The sequence below is a fragment of the Hippopotamus amphibius genome, chromosome 3 (genome assembly GCF_030028045.1).
Source record: "Hippopotamus amphibius kiboko isolate mHipAmp2 chromosome 3, mHipAmp2.hap2, whole genome shotgun sequence".
NCBI classification, from domain to species: Eukaryota; Metazoa; Chordata; class Mammalia; order Artiodactyla; family Hippopotamidae; genus Hippopotamus; species Hippopotamus amphibius.
In genome coordinates, this window is record NC_080188.1 from 166121558 (window position 1) to 166135350 (window position 13793).

The following is a 13793-nucleotide window of genomic DNA, read 5'->3' on the forward strand; positions in this document are numbered from 1 at the left end:
TTTACCTACTTCATTATGTTTATTTGCATTATCAACTAATCTAAAGCTCTTCAGTGTGTCAGTCAAAATTATGCAAAACTCTAATATTTGTCTCGCTAAAATCTAGATACAGGATGTCTCTGAAGCCAATAGTAGCTCTTCTACCAATATAACCTGTTTAAAGGAAATGAGGTTAGTTTGTGTTCACTTGTTTTAGTAATCACCACTTCCTTTTCTGTGTTAACAGTCTTTTAATATTTATTGACAAGTCAAAAACTCATGAGGTGCACCACTTTTAGCTGGCTGAGGCGTACGGTTTTTCTGTGTGATTAAAACATTCTATCCAAACAATAGAAACACCTTTCTTCCATTTATTTAAGAAGTCTTTTATATCCTTAGAGAGAGTTCATGTATCTTTGTATTTTCATCTAGAGTAACAGCATTATAATTCATCCTGGGGTCCCTGGATCTTCAGGAGGTGTACATTCTTTCTTGGCTTATTCCTCTCCTCTTCCTCCTAGGTCTGCGCTCACTAACAGACATGATTTGGCCAGTAGGTGAATGTTTTAATCTGGCAGTTTACAGAATACCGTTTAGAGACTTCTAAGTAATCCTGGGGCGAGTACTCATAAGAGTTATTATTTACAAGTTGGTAATAAATAGTTGCTTAAGTTGGTCATACATAAATAAGTTTCTAATAAAAATAAAAACTTTCATTGCCATTTTATTAGAACAGACATCATTTATTTTTAATTTCAGTGAGGGAGTTTTCTTTTGTTTTTTGTTTTTAGTAATGCATATCACATTCTGTCTAGCCCTCAATCTGCTCACTTACTAAATGACTGGTTTGGACTAAATGATCCCTGTGGTATAGTCCAGCTCTAGAATTATATGATTCTAAATGTTGAGAAGGAAATAAAATTTAAAATAACTTTAAAGTTAAGTCACAACAGCACACATACAGATCTGTGCATGTAAAACTGATGAAATCTGAATAAGGTGGCTAGATTGCATTAGTGTCAGTTTCCTGCTTGTGCTATTGTGCTATAGTTTTTGCAAGATATTTCTATTAGGGAAAACTGGGTGAGGATATATTGGATTTCTCTGTATTATTTCTTATAAAAACATGAATGTACAATTATCTCAAAATAAAAAGTTAAAAAAATAAAACCATAGAGTGTTATAACAGGACATTGGAAGCAAATGGGCCTGCTTGTCCATATACTAGCTTAAACAGATTAGTTAACCTTTCTGAAACTCAGTTTCTTTGTCAGCCTTAAAGTGGGAATGTGAATTCCTACCTAGTGGGATTATTCGAAGGATTATATGAGATAGGGTGTGTAAACATCTCCTATGGTTCATACTCCATGACAGTATTCAATAAATGTTGGTTACTTTCCCCAGTGCTGCTTCTCTGCTCTGGAGGAGAAACTAGGACAAACAGCTTTGCTGCAGTTCTCCTAAAAAAAGATGACATATGACCTGAAGCTGAAGACAGTTTAGAAGTATACATTAGTGAGATGAACCCCATGGCAGTATAGTGAGTAATGCTGTTATATAACTTGCACAAATCACCAGGCAGATCAGCTAACATGGCTTGGCACAGTTTACCGATAAAATAAAATAACAAGGCAGCTTCCAAACCCAGCCCGAGTCAGGGAGTCCCGACACAGCAGCCAGAGTCAAAATCCAGAATGACTACATAGGCCTTGGAGCTTTGGCGTTTCAGTTGACTCAGACATGCAGTAAATCTGTATAAGTGGAAAAAAAACAAAAGCGATCTCACTCTGGCTGGCCCCCTGAATAATTGTCCCCAAGGGGCCTGGAGAAGCTTTCTTTCCCTTGCAAAAATCCTTGCGCCTGTCTCCCAAATATGAGTTTTCCATGCAGCTGCACAGATCAGAACTAGGCAGAGACTAAGGAAAATAGACATGTCTTGTTCCTGAGGATGTGATTGTTGAGTGAATGGCCAAGATGTGTCTCCCATATGTCTCCCAAAATGTTTAGAGTTTCCCAGGGCTCTGTTGTCACCCTTGATCTGATGAATGTTTTTGTCAGTGAGTTGGATAGAAACACAGAAAGTAAGCCCACCAAATTTTCGAATGATACCGAGGTAAAAGGGAGTCTGGGGACAGAATGACCATTTTGTAATGATTTTGGCAGGCTCTGGGGCACTGAACTGATCACAGTAAGCTGTAATTTAAGAGGAGTAATGCTAAAGCCTGCACTTCAAAATCAAAAGCAGAAGCATAGGTTAGAAAAAGCTTAGATTGACAAGGATTTTATATGAAAAAGTTGTAGGGATTTTATTGGACTACAAGAAACGTATGAGCCAACAGTATGATGTGGCTGATTGAAAAAGAGGTTAGGGACCAGGAAAAGGAAAGTAATCTTTCTACTTTACATATTTTGCACTAGTTAGACAATACTCTTTGTGTTGTATTCAGTCTAGATTGAAATTTAAGAAAGATATTGATAGATTCAAATTGGTCACTAAGGGAAGGAAGGAAAAAGGAGGGCCAAGTTTTAAAAAATCCCCAAACTATATTGTTTACAGAATGATTGCAGGAAAATAAGGATACTCAGCCATCTTTTAGTTACCATATGGAAGAGGAGTAAACTTGTCTGTTTTGCTCTGAAAGACAGAAGAAGGATTAAATGAGAGTTAATGGAAACAGATTTTGGCTCAACAAAAATTTTCAAATAATTACAACAGTTCAGGGACAAAAAAGACTATTTCATTAAACTGTGAGCTTCCTGTCACTGGAAATATGCAAGCTAAGCCTGGACGAGTGTCTGTCAGAGATTCTGAAGGCTCCCAGCATTGAACAAGAGGTTGGGGTGGGTGACCTTTGAGATCACTCTGACTCTCATAGTCTATGATTTAAGTAAGCATGAATGTCAAGGCTGCTTGTGACACGCCAGAGCCACTTTTTCAACTCTTGGCTCTGATTCCGACCAGCTGTGTGACCTTTGGCTAAGAAATTAACCATTTCTTCTTCCAGTTTCCTCATCCGTAAAATGAAGGAGCTGGATTTAATGATGCCTAAGTTCTCCCCAGCACATCTGTCTCCTTGAGCATCCTCAGAACTGTAGCATGTTGGAAAATTAGAGTTTGAGCTGATGCCTGCCATTTTTCTAAGTCAGCTTGCAGGGAGAAGGCTGAAAGACCAAAATCCATTGTTGATTCTGGGGGCCACTGAACTAACTCTCAATTTCTTGTTGGCAGGAGAGTGGATGGTTGTTATCCTGGAATTTGTTTCCATGGTATGTTTGAGAGAAAGTTGATTAAATAACTGATACTGATAATCTCGTTTCTTTCAAACACCTGTACATTTTGGCTGAGTTCAGCAATGCCTTTGCAAATAACTTAGAAGAAATGAAGATCATATGACCATTGCCATGTAGTTCTGTCCTTTACAAAGCAAACCTTTGTTCTTTATTTCCTTAAAGATCTGGCAGTTTCTATTGAACTTTGTTTATAATCATGAGAACAAACATCCATAAAGCAATTTATTATGTGGCAGATACTGTTCTAAAAGTTTTATATAAATTAACTTAATCAGTTTATAATCCAAAAATCTATGATGAAATGAGTGATTAGATTAGTGAAAGAGTAGTTAAAATCCAGTTTAGGTCTGGCTTAATGGTAGAGTCCAGAATGGAGATCCATGCTCTTATTCTTTTAAACTTCATTACTGCTGTTGAATGACTATAATTTCCTTTATGGTCCATTTGATTGCTAATACTTTTCTTCTCTGCCTATATTAAGGTGCTGCATGCTGCACCATGACTACATTCTAGCCCTTCTATTTCTTCTTTGACTTCTGTCACTCCCACATCCCTGCCTCCAAATTCCATTTCTTCAGTTATTTTTTTCCAAAGATCTTTGAAAAAGCAACCATCACTGGGAGTGTCATAGTTTATAGATAGATAGATGATAGATAGATAGATAGATAGATGATAGATAGATAGATAGATAGATATAGATAGTATGGACAGGATTTCAGATACCTCCTCCAGTTACTGAGGTCAGCTAGGGAAGAAATAAGTAAATTGATGCTTCTTGTAAGGACTCGAAGAACTAAAATCTCATTCCCAGGCTTGTGGGTCTGGCAATACTCACTCCATCTAAGTACCACATTTTCTTCCATCTCTTTGTTTCCTTAGGCTGGAAATGAAAACAGCTGTTAAAAATAAGAGCACATGAGTCAGTTTTGAATCTCGATGTAGTAATTACAGTTTCCATCTCAGTTGGTATAGTTCCTCCCAGTGTACTGAGACCCATATCACAGCCCCCTTATTGTCAATTTTATACTAAGACCTTAATTTGTGTTTTCCAAACCTCTAAGATTAAATACTAAATCAATTGCCAAGCCAAAAAAAAAAAACAAGGAAGAAAATACTTTAATTTAATAACCTGATTCTTGGGACATGCCCTTTTTCTGATTTAGATTTTAACCAAATCTTTACGTTGATATTAGAAGTGTAAGTTACTGTTCCACGTTCTTGAAGGTGGAGCTCCTGGGCTTCATGGTATCCTCCCTGTGAAGAATTTTGCTTGTACTCTTATAGAGGCTATTCCTTGGGTTGTATTTTCTCTTTTCCAAGTTCCTGAGACATATGACCTAGTAAGCCAATCTCAAAAGCGTCATCTACAAGCTATTACTCGACTGTCCCCTTTTGGAGCAGATTCATCCTCTCAGGCTGCAAATCAACCATCGAGTCCTTGGCTAAGCAATCCCACTGGCTAAAGCTGTGAAGGCCCCCCCAGTGAATCAGCTGCCTGCAACTGACCGATCTAATATTGCCCTGTTAATACAGAGCGTGCGCTATTGGCAAGAGAATTTTGTGTCCTACTTGGGGAGAAGCAGGAGGCAAGAGACATGGCCCTTTTGGCCACTTTACTTTGCCCACATTATTTCCACTTTCTGTGATTTTATTTCTTTAGTGTTAGATTAGATTGTTTCTAAAATCCACTTCCCTGTTAATATTTCTATAATTTGGTTACCATTGTATCCTCCGTGAGTTAGTTTTATGTGTTGAAAATTCTCTTGGTCAGTTTGGGCTGCTCTAACAAAAATACCATAGTCTTGGAAGTCCAAGATCAAGGCAGTGGCAGAAATGGTGTCTGGTGAGAGAGAGAGAAAGACAGAGACAGAGACAGAGACAGAAGAGAGAGAGCAAGAGAGCCAGGCTTTTCTTATAAGGCTCTAAGTCCGACATGAGGGCTCTACCTTCATGACCTAATTACTTCCCAAAGCCTCCATCTCCAAATATCATCACATTGGGGATTAGGGTTTCAACATGTGAATTTTAGGAGACTCAAGCATTCAGTCCATACTGGAAATGAAGATATTTTCATGCATGGTGTGATTTGTGGAATTCTGGGAAGGCCATTCAGCACACTTAGACATTCTATACCATTAAGTATCCATTGCTTTGTGATAGGGTATTACCTCTCAGATACAACACCTTTTGAAATCCAATATGTTTGGAAAGGCAAACCCAAAAACTAGTATGTGAGGTAGTATAGTGTAGTACTTAGAAGCAGACTCTTGAGTCAGACGACCTGAGTTCACACCCTTATTGGTGTGTGACCTTAGGCAATTAATTCACCTTTCTGTGCTTTCAGTCTCCTCATGCATAAATTAGAGATGATAATAATACCCACCTCAGAGGTTTTTGTGAGGTTTCAATGAAATATGTAGCATGCTTAGAAGAACAGTATCTTTCTATATCTGTTAGCAATTATTATCCTTCATTTGCATAAATCAGCCTATTATATTGATGTCCTTTTGACAGAAAGTTGATATCAAGTCACAAAGAAATTGGAGTTTTGTTTGGGAAACTGGGAGGGGATACCTTGGATACATGAGGCACTTTCAGGAATAGTCTGCCTTACTGAGGTGTTATAGTTGTGACGTAAAGCCACTAAGTGCCTAAGCGCCTGAGGGAAGCATTTACAAGAGAGATAAAGGGGGATAGATTTGCTTCTGGTCATAACCAGCATGTCTAGTAACTGATAGAATTAATCAGCTGGTAGAGTGGGCAAGTCATGTGATGTACACCTGCAAATGAACTTTGAATTCAGTACTTGCTTCAGTTTTTTGTGTCTTGTAATTCTATCCCTTGTAATAGTCAGGTAATGCTAGGTCTCTGAACCATGGAAAAATATAAAATAAAGTATTTTTCTTTGCTAAATGCCCTTTTAGATTACACAAAGCAGACAACGTTTGAAGTCCAAGCCTTTTTGGAAGCCGTGCAATTCTTTCGACAGGAGAAGGGACACTATGGCTCATGGGAAATGATCACTGGGGATGAAGTCCAGGTAACATGGAGTTCAGAATTTTGGATCCTGTTCTCTGTCTGAATAGTAGGAGATCAGGGTCATAATAAACTAGCAAACAAAAAAAGTTGCAGGCATAGAAGATGTGGTTCCAAAGGCCATTCCTCTCATTGTCTAGAAGTGTTTGGTCAGCAAGCTATTGGGCACCCTCTCTAAAGACCTCCAGACTGGGCACTGAATAGGGCAGCCCCAAACACTGCAGCTGTAATGGAAGAGCTACTTCCAGTTTCTTTCTGGAAAAAGTATATTCTCTTAGATGACTTTATACTTCCAGACTAGAAGCAAATGTGAGCAGTGTGGCATAGTGCAAAGTGTGTGGTGGGGCTTTAAGTCAGCCAACTTGGGTTAAAGCTTGCCAAGTTCTTTAACCTCCTTTAGTCTCAGGTTACTCCTCTGAAGAAAATAGGAATGATAATGTTTGCCTTGCAGGAGATGAGAATTAAATGAGATGTTGTTGGAAAAGTATTTGGCAAATAGCTGTCTTTATCTATGGAATGATTTATAAATGAAGTAATTAAAGGCAACAGATTTTGAAAGCATTTACCTTTTCTAGTGCTCTATTCCCTGTGGTCCAGTATAATTTCCTAAGACCTTGATTAAATATCAGTCATGGGCTAAGTGTCTTGGTTGGTTTGGTACCAGCCACGTGGTTACAAATCTCCAAGGAGACTGTGTTTCTTGATGTGACCCCATCCTCCATGAGGACACCAATCACGCGGCTGATTCAGCCAGGAAGAGCAGGCTGGGTACGGGCATCATTTAATTAGAAGCACCCAGGGTCCAAGAATGCTATTGTTTAATTTCCCCTCATATCCCAGAGTGCCTCTTTTGGGGGCCAGTGAAATTTGTTATTAGGGAACAGTATTTGGAAGATGCCAGATGGTGTTTTGCCTTTGTATAGTCACTAAACATCTAAAGCCAAGAACGTTTTCTCATGGTAATGGGCTGTGCTTTATGGTTTTACCATATGACTCAGAATCTTCTCCTCCTCTCCTTTTCCCTCCTCCTTCTCCCCCTTCTTTTTCTTCTTCTTCCCTTTTTTTTTTTTTTTTTGGTGGATTCTAAACTCATTTATTTCCCGTCCTGAGACTAACTCAAAAACTTTAATCAGTTCTTGGTATTTGGAGGAAGCACATCCATTTATAAATCCGAGAGGATTAAGGACTAACCATGCTTACGCCAGAAAGAAAAGTGAAAGCGGAGGGGAGGCTGAACCATTTGCCACTGACTGGCCTGTTATATAAACATACATATTTAATAGATATACCAGTATTAAAATGCCTTTGTGTGATACTTTTTGTGTTCAAATCCTAACTCTGTTCATTTTATCAGTCTCATGAGATGGGTAGAGCAGTTATTACTTCCCTTTTGTAAATGAGAAAACTGAGGGAGGAATATAGCGATTAAGTGACTGGCCCAGTATTATTCATTCAACAATTATTTATTGAGTTGCTATATGTCGGGCACTATGCTGGGTGCCAGTGAACCAGAGATGGACAAGGCAGCGTGGTCCCTGCCTCGTGGAGCCGATTGCTTCCGTCACATGCTAAGTGGATAAATGGCAAAGGAAGTGATGGCTTCTGACTCCTGGTCCAGTGAAAGATCAACATGAACAGTGGGACTATACCAAGTTAAACAGTTATTTAGCTCCCTGAGTTTAGCTGGGGTACTTGCTTAATTTTTTCTTTCATTTGAAATTTCACATCAGCTCACATTCCTTCACGATTCCACTGAAAGCAGGTACTTAGTAACTCCTTTCTGGGAGTTGAGTATTGAGTTTGTTTTCTTTTGCTGACTTTCTGCTCTTTACTTTGCGCTGATAGGTGTGAATTGCTGCAAGGTGTAAGAGAATGAAATGACTCATCCCTTGCCAACGTGGTGAGGCAAGACATACCTAGAAACATCCAGAGAACGAGGCAGCCTTAGAAGTGTGTGCGGGTACATGTGTGGGTCTGTACATATATGGACATGAGAAAGCGTTAGCCCAGCGCAGTCATAGGAAGGTGCTGAGTTTGCAGTATAAAAAATACCTTAAAGGGGAAAGCAAAACAAAACAAAAACCAGAGAAGAAATCAGTAAAATCTGAAGTTATCAAGTGACCCAATAAGAGGTTTTGCTCCCCCGGGAATCTAAGTTTCTTTGGTGAAATCACAGACTCATAAGAAGTGAACATCGGAAGGGCATTTCAGGATTATTTTCCCAGTACCCTCCAGGAGGGAGAAAGAACATTCAGAGAAGTCGGCCCAAGTCACAAAGCCAGTCTGTGACAGAAATGCATTTTGAGCCATGTCAGGTGATCCTTGAAGAAGCTGGTGAAAGGAAATAATTTTCAAGACTTTCCTGTGTGGGGCCTGGTGAGGGTAAGCTTCACCATAACCGCTTACACATGGAGCTGAAGCAGCGTCTGTCCTAAGACTCAGAAAAAAGAGGTCAGGGCCCCACAGAAGCTACCAAGAAGTTAAAGAAAAGGGCATGGCATAACTGAGTTTGAGAATACGACATCTTTTGTTTAAAGCACTGAGTTTATTTGCATTTTTTTCCCTGTCTGCGAAGAACTTAATCATAACATTGTCCTAACCCCTTCTACCCTAGGGGACTGTGTTCAGAAGATTTTCAGCATTGTTACATTATTATCTTCATAGTAATGACTCACACAGCAAGTATGGCATGCCCTCGTGGTGATGGTTATTTTAGGCAAGTGTCCAGGCAAAGCAAATATCTTCGAATAACTTGCCTGGTAGACTATTAAGGTGAAAATATTTGTACACCAGTAAAAGCATCAGTATATGTTCTACTTGTCAATTAAAAAATGTATCCAATGAAGTCAGGAGGGAAAGCATTTTGTAAAATGTAAATACAGGTTACGTGGTATACCTATTTTTTGCCTTTAAATTAATCATATGGGCCAAGAGCTCAAAATTCCCACAGATCAGCGTGGTTTCAAGACCAGAAAGCTATCCACACTTTTTTGGGCCTTGTCCATATGATGTCTTTTGTCTAATGAGCTTGAATGTGACCCTTTTAAGTGGATTCTTTCACCCATGGCCACTCAGTAACATAAAGGGCATGAGGCCAACAGCCTGGTCAGACCATGGGGCCAGCCTCACGAAGGACGGCAGTCCCTGGAACCTCACACCTTCCTCACAGCTGCAGCATCCGGAAGGTAACACATGGCGTGGCCTTCAGGGAGGGAGCCTCGGCTGGTTGGTTTCCATCAACCTAATGTCGTGTTTGGTTTCTTATGTGTGTGATGAAATTTTTAAATCTCCCAGTTAGATCCCAGCACTTAAATTTACACACACACCCTTTTTTAAAGGACAAGAGATATTTTTAGGTTTCTTATAGTAAAACTCAGTGAATTCTATTCTGAAGAGAGAAGGTTGGGCAACGGCTTCATTAGTGTGATTTGTTTTATTAGATTAGCTACTTTCTCTTGGATAGACCCAGGCTTTTGGACCCTGCTCATGGAGGGTTGACCAAGGTAGGAAAGGAATCTCAGAGCAGGTCCTGGGCAGGTGAAGAGCAGCCCAAGATCAGGGTGGGGCGGGGCTGAGGGTTCCAGGAAGAAGATGAGCTGTTGAGATGAGACAGAGTTGGCCTCTGCCTGCCCTGGGGCTATTCCCCAATCACCCCCCCACCCCCCACCCCCTTCTTTCAACCCACTCCCATATCCCTTCTTTTTTTTTCCAAACATATTTCCTTTCCAATCCCTTAGGTTATAAAATAGAACCAAGTTTCTTGGAACATTGCATGGGAAAGACTAAAAGGAAACTGTGAGCCCACCCAAATGCAACATTCTTTTTCTTTGGACTGCATACCATTTTCATCTTTCAAACCCCTTTCACGCTCATGCTCAGATTCCAGCCAATCTCTGCAAAAGGATGAATTCGGATAATTATTATGATTCTCGAATTTAATACTTTTAAACTAAGACAATATTTCCCACTGATTTTCAGTTCTGGCTTCAGTCTCCTTGTGCTCTTAGCTCACTCTTCCCATGCCAACACTTTCATCACTCTTGGGCAAGTATGTTCCAAACAAGAATTGACTCCATTGGGCAAGATGAGGTTCATGAATTATTAATTATGTACTTGAACCTGATTTTCGAACTTGCTGATTTCTGTAGAGTTTGCACATGTCAAGTTCCTCTTAAACGCCTCAAAAATGCTTGTTCACCTCTTGACTGCCCTCAAAAAATAGTTAAGAACGGTAAAAACATCCCCACCAATGAGTTACTCGGACTAGTAGAAATCCTATCCCTGTTATAATTTTTTTCATACCCAAAGTTCCACATCACAGGTGATAGAGCCCCACTTGCTGCACTGACCTGCAGTCTTCTCTCTTAGGAACCCACAGGCCCAGGGGGCCTGGGCACCTCGCCTACCTCCACCCTGGGAGGTTCCTCTTCAGTTCAGCTAGACTGTTACATCCTGATGTAAACAGAGTCCTGCTGAAAGGCAAAATCTAGTGAGCTCATGAGTATTTCCACTAGCATGAGGCTGACCAATGACCTCAGAGAAAGTCTTTCCCAAAGCTTAATTTGCGTTTTTATGAGAAGGTCAGTTATTTTGGACAAATATTATTTTACATTCATAGAACAGATGTCAAATGATTCTCTACTTTTCTGCCTGCCTCCATTCCCCAAATTACTCTTTTCTGCTATAAATCTTGGGCTGCAGCCTGATATTGAAAGCTGAGCTGTGAGCCCCAGCACTCATGGTAGATCTAAATCTAAACAACAAAATGCTCCAGTTCCAGTGGGGGGATGTACAGAAGAAGAGCCAACGTTACATGGAGCATTATGCATGGACACGTAGATCACTGCTCACATTCAACAGAAACATTGTCATTGAGCCAAGCAAAATTTTAGGAAAGACTTGGAAATAATTCTTAAAAAAAAACAATACCCTGAAAACTGTAGATACCCCCCTCCCGTATTCTACTCATCCCACCAATGTCCAAGCAATGTTGTTCCCAAGCATTTGTTACCCCCTTTTTCCCCTAAACTTTAAAGAAGATGGAGGTGGGATTCAGGGGGCAGTAGGGACAAAGAGCATGAAGACACTTAGATCCCAAGAAATCTCGAGGGGAAACAGCAGTCTCAGGGGATACAGACAAGGACTGAAGCCCTCAAAACCAAGCCTGACCCCTTCACAATTTTGCTAAGGATACCTTCAATCCATAATTGAAGTTCCCTTTTATCCTAAATGCATTGGAATCTTGTAGTTTGAATAATAGAAGTTTGAATTGAGGAATTCCTCCTTTCCAATGGGAAAATGTCAGCAGGCATTACTGTTTCTTGCAGCTATTTAAGAAGGTTTACCTTCTAAGAGATTTAGAGGTTTCTTCCTAGAGATTTCTGTGGCCTCAGACTCAGAGTTAAACTACTAACCTAACAGATTTCACATAGTGCGGGACAATCTGACGTAGTCAGGACAGGGGCGGCCAGTTATGTGTGATACCTTCAGTTGGCCTGATGCTCAGATTTAGGCATCACCAACGAAACCAGCTCTGAGGCTCTCTTCTTCTTGACAGATCCTGAGTCACCTGGTGATGGAGGAGCTCGTGCCAACCCTTCAGACAGACATCCTGCCTAAAATGAAGGGGAAGAAGAATGACAGAAAGAGGGCCTGGTTCGGGGTAAGCGATGATTTTGCTCTGCAACTATGCTACTCAAAATGAACATTCCCTTCCCTTCTCTTTTTAGGGTATTTTTTTTTTTTTTTTTAAATACGTAATTCCTTCCCTGGGTGGAAAACTGCCCAGTCTGCTCAGTCTCCCTTACATGAGGACTAATCCAAACAGACTCGATCTTTGAAAGAAAAATTAGAAATGCGCGCACAGTTTTGTTTATGTTGCGATCATCTGCGAGGAACCCGCCCTCCTCTACTTGGCTTCCTCAGGCACTGACGCACGACAGAGCCCCGAGTTATGATTTATGTGTTGTTCTCTATCGCAGCTCCTCGAAGAGGCCTACAACCTCGTTCAGCATCAAGTTTCAGAAGGGTTAAGTGCCCTGAAGGAGGAATGCAGGGCTCTGACGAAGGGCCTGGAAGGAACCATCCGTTCAGACATGGATCAGATTGTGAACTCAAAGAACTTTTTAATTGGGAAGATCAAAGGTCAGTGGAGATCATACGTGTCCCTGCGACCTAAATAAGCTGCACGTTTAAGGCTCCATCACATAGTGAGAATTCATAGTTTCAGAGGAGAATTGAACGGAGGGACTTGGGAGGAGGCAATAACACTTGTAACAGGAGTGTGCTGGTGGTGCTATTAAGGGCCTGGTCCTCCCCAAGGAAACCTCCGTGACACAGGGTGGAGGAAACGTTGCTTCTTGCCTTGTAGTGATGCCTGTGTATCCTGATCCTGCACCTCTCCCGCTGTAGCACGTCTTACACCAAATGGCAGTGGCTCTGCCCCTGCCCTCCCCCTGCTGTAAGCTCTCTAGGAGTAGGGCCATGCTGCCCTGGCTCACTCAGTTTTCCCCAGTGCCCAGTACCATGCCTGGCATATGCAGACTCACAGTGAATATTGGAATCAGTGAATAATGGGTTTTGCTCTAATAGGAAAAAACTTTTGCCTTAGAGTCGATAAATTAGGGTTCTGTAGATCATCCTCCATTTACAGTGGGGTTATGTGCCAGTAAACCCATCGTAAGTCGAAAATGCATTTAATACACCAAACCAAATATCCTAGCTTAGCCTAGTTACCTTAGACACACTCAGAACACTTATGTTAGCCAACAGTTGGGAAAAATCCTCTAACACAAAGTCTGTTTTATAATAAGTGTTGAATCTCTCTTGTATTTTATTGAATGCCGTACTGAAGGTGAAAAACAGAAAGGTTGTCTGGGTACAGAATGGTTGTCAGTGTATCGGTTGTCTACCCTCGTGATCACGTGACTGACAGGGGAGCTGCGGCTGCTGCCACGGCCCCGCGTGACGAGAGAGTGTCTTACTGCTTGTCACCAGCCCAGGAAGAGATCAAAGCTCAGAACTCGAAGTAGTTTTTGCTGAACGCGTATTGCTTTCTCACCATTGTAAACTTGAAAAATCTAAGTCAAAACATCCTAAGTCGGGGACCATCTGCAGTCCCAGCTCTCACGTGAGCTGGTCATGTGTGCTAAGGGAGGCCACTCGACTTCTATGTGCCTCAGTGTCCTCCTCTGAAATCACAAGGGCCCATGAGATCCGCTCAGCAAACTGTGGCCCTTGGGCCAAAGCTGGCCTGCCAGCTATTTTTGTAAGCAACATTTTATTGGAAGCCAGCTGTGCCCATTCATTTATGTAGTGTCTGTGGCTGGTTTCATGCTACAAGGGCACAGTTGAGTCATTAGAACTGAGACCTTATGGGTGGCAAAGCTGCAGAGGTTCACTATCTGGTCCTTGAAAGAAAGAAGTTTGCCTGTTTCCTCACAAGAGATCTTAGATGGCCTCTAAGGAATTCTGCAGGATAAAGTTCT

At 41.0% G+C, this 13793-nt stretch overlaps 1 protein-coding gene and 1 long non-coding RNA gene across 3 annotated transcripts in view; one reads left to right on the forward strand and one right to left on the reverse strand.

Annotated features, from left to right (window-relative positions):
* The window catches only part of NIBAN1 (niban apoptosis regulator 1), a 145412-nt gene that overhangs the window by 113309 nt on the left and 18310 nt on the right, over positions 1-13793 (forward strand). For both annotated transcript variants that reach the window (XM_057726152.1, XM_057726153.1), the window contains exons 6-8: positions 6195-6310; positions 11864-11968; positions 12288-12450. In XM_057726152.1, the coding sequence (XP_057582135.1) occupies positions 6195-6310; positions 11864-11968; positions 12288-12450 (384 nt within the window). The remainder of the gene's footprint in view (positions 1-6194; positions 6311-11863; positions 11969-12287; positions 12451-13793) is intronic.
* LOC130848151 (uncharacterized) lies at positions 814-4130 on the reverse strand. Its single transcript, XR_009052548.1, has 3 exons — positions 4106-4130; positions 2581-2614; positions 814-1730 (listed from the first exon to the last, which is right to left on the reverse strand). It is a non-coding gene; the product is annotated as an uncharacterized LOC130848151 (long non-coding RNA).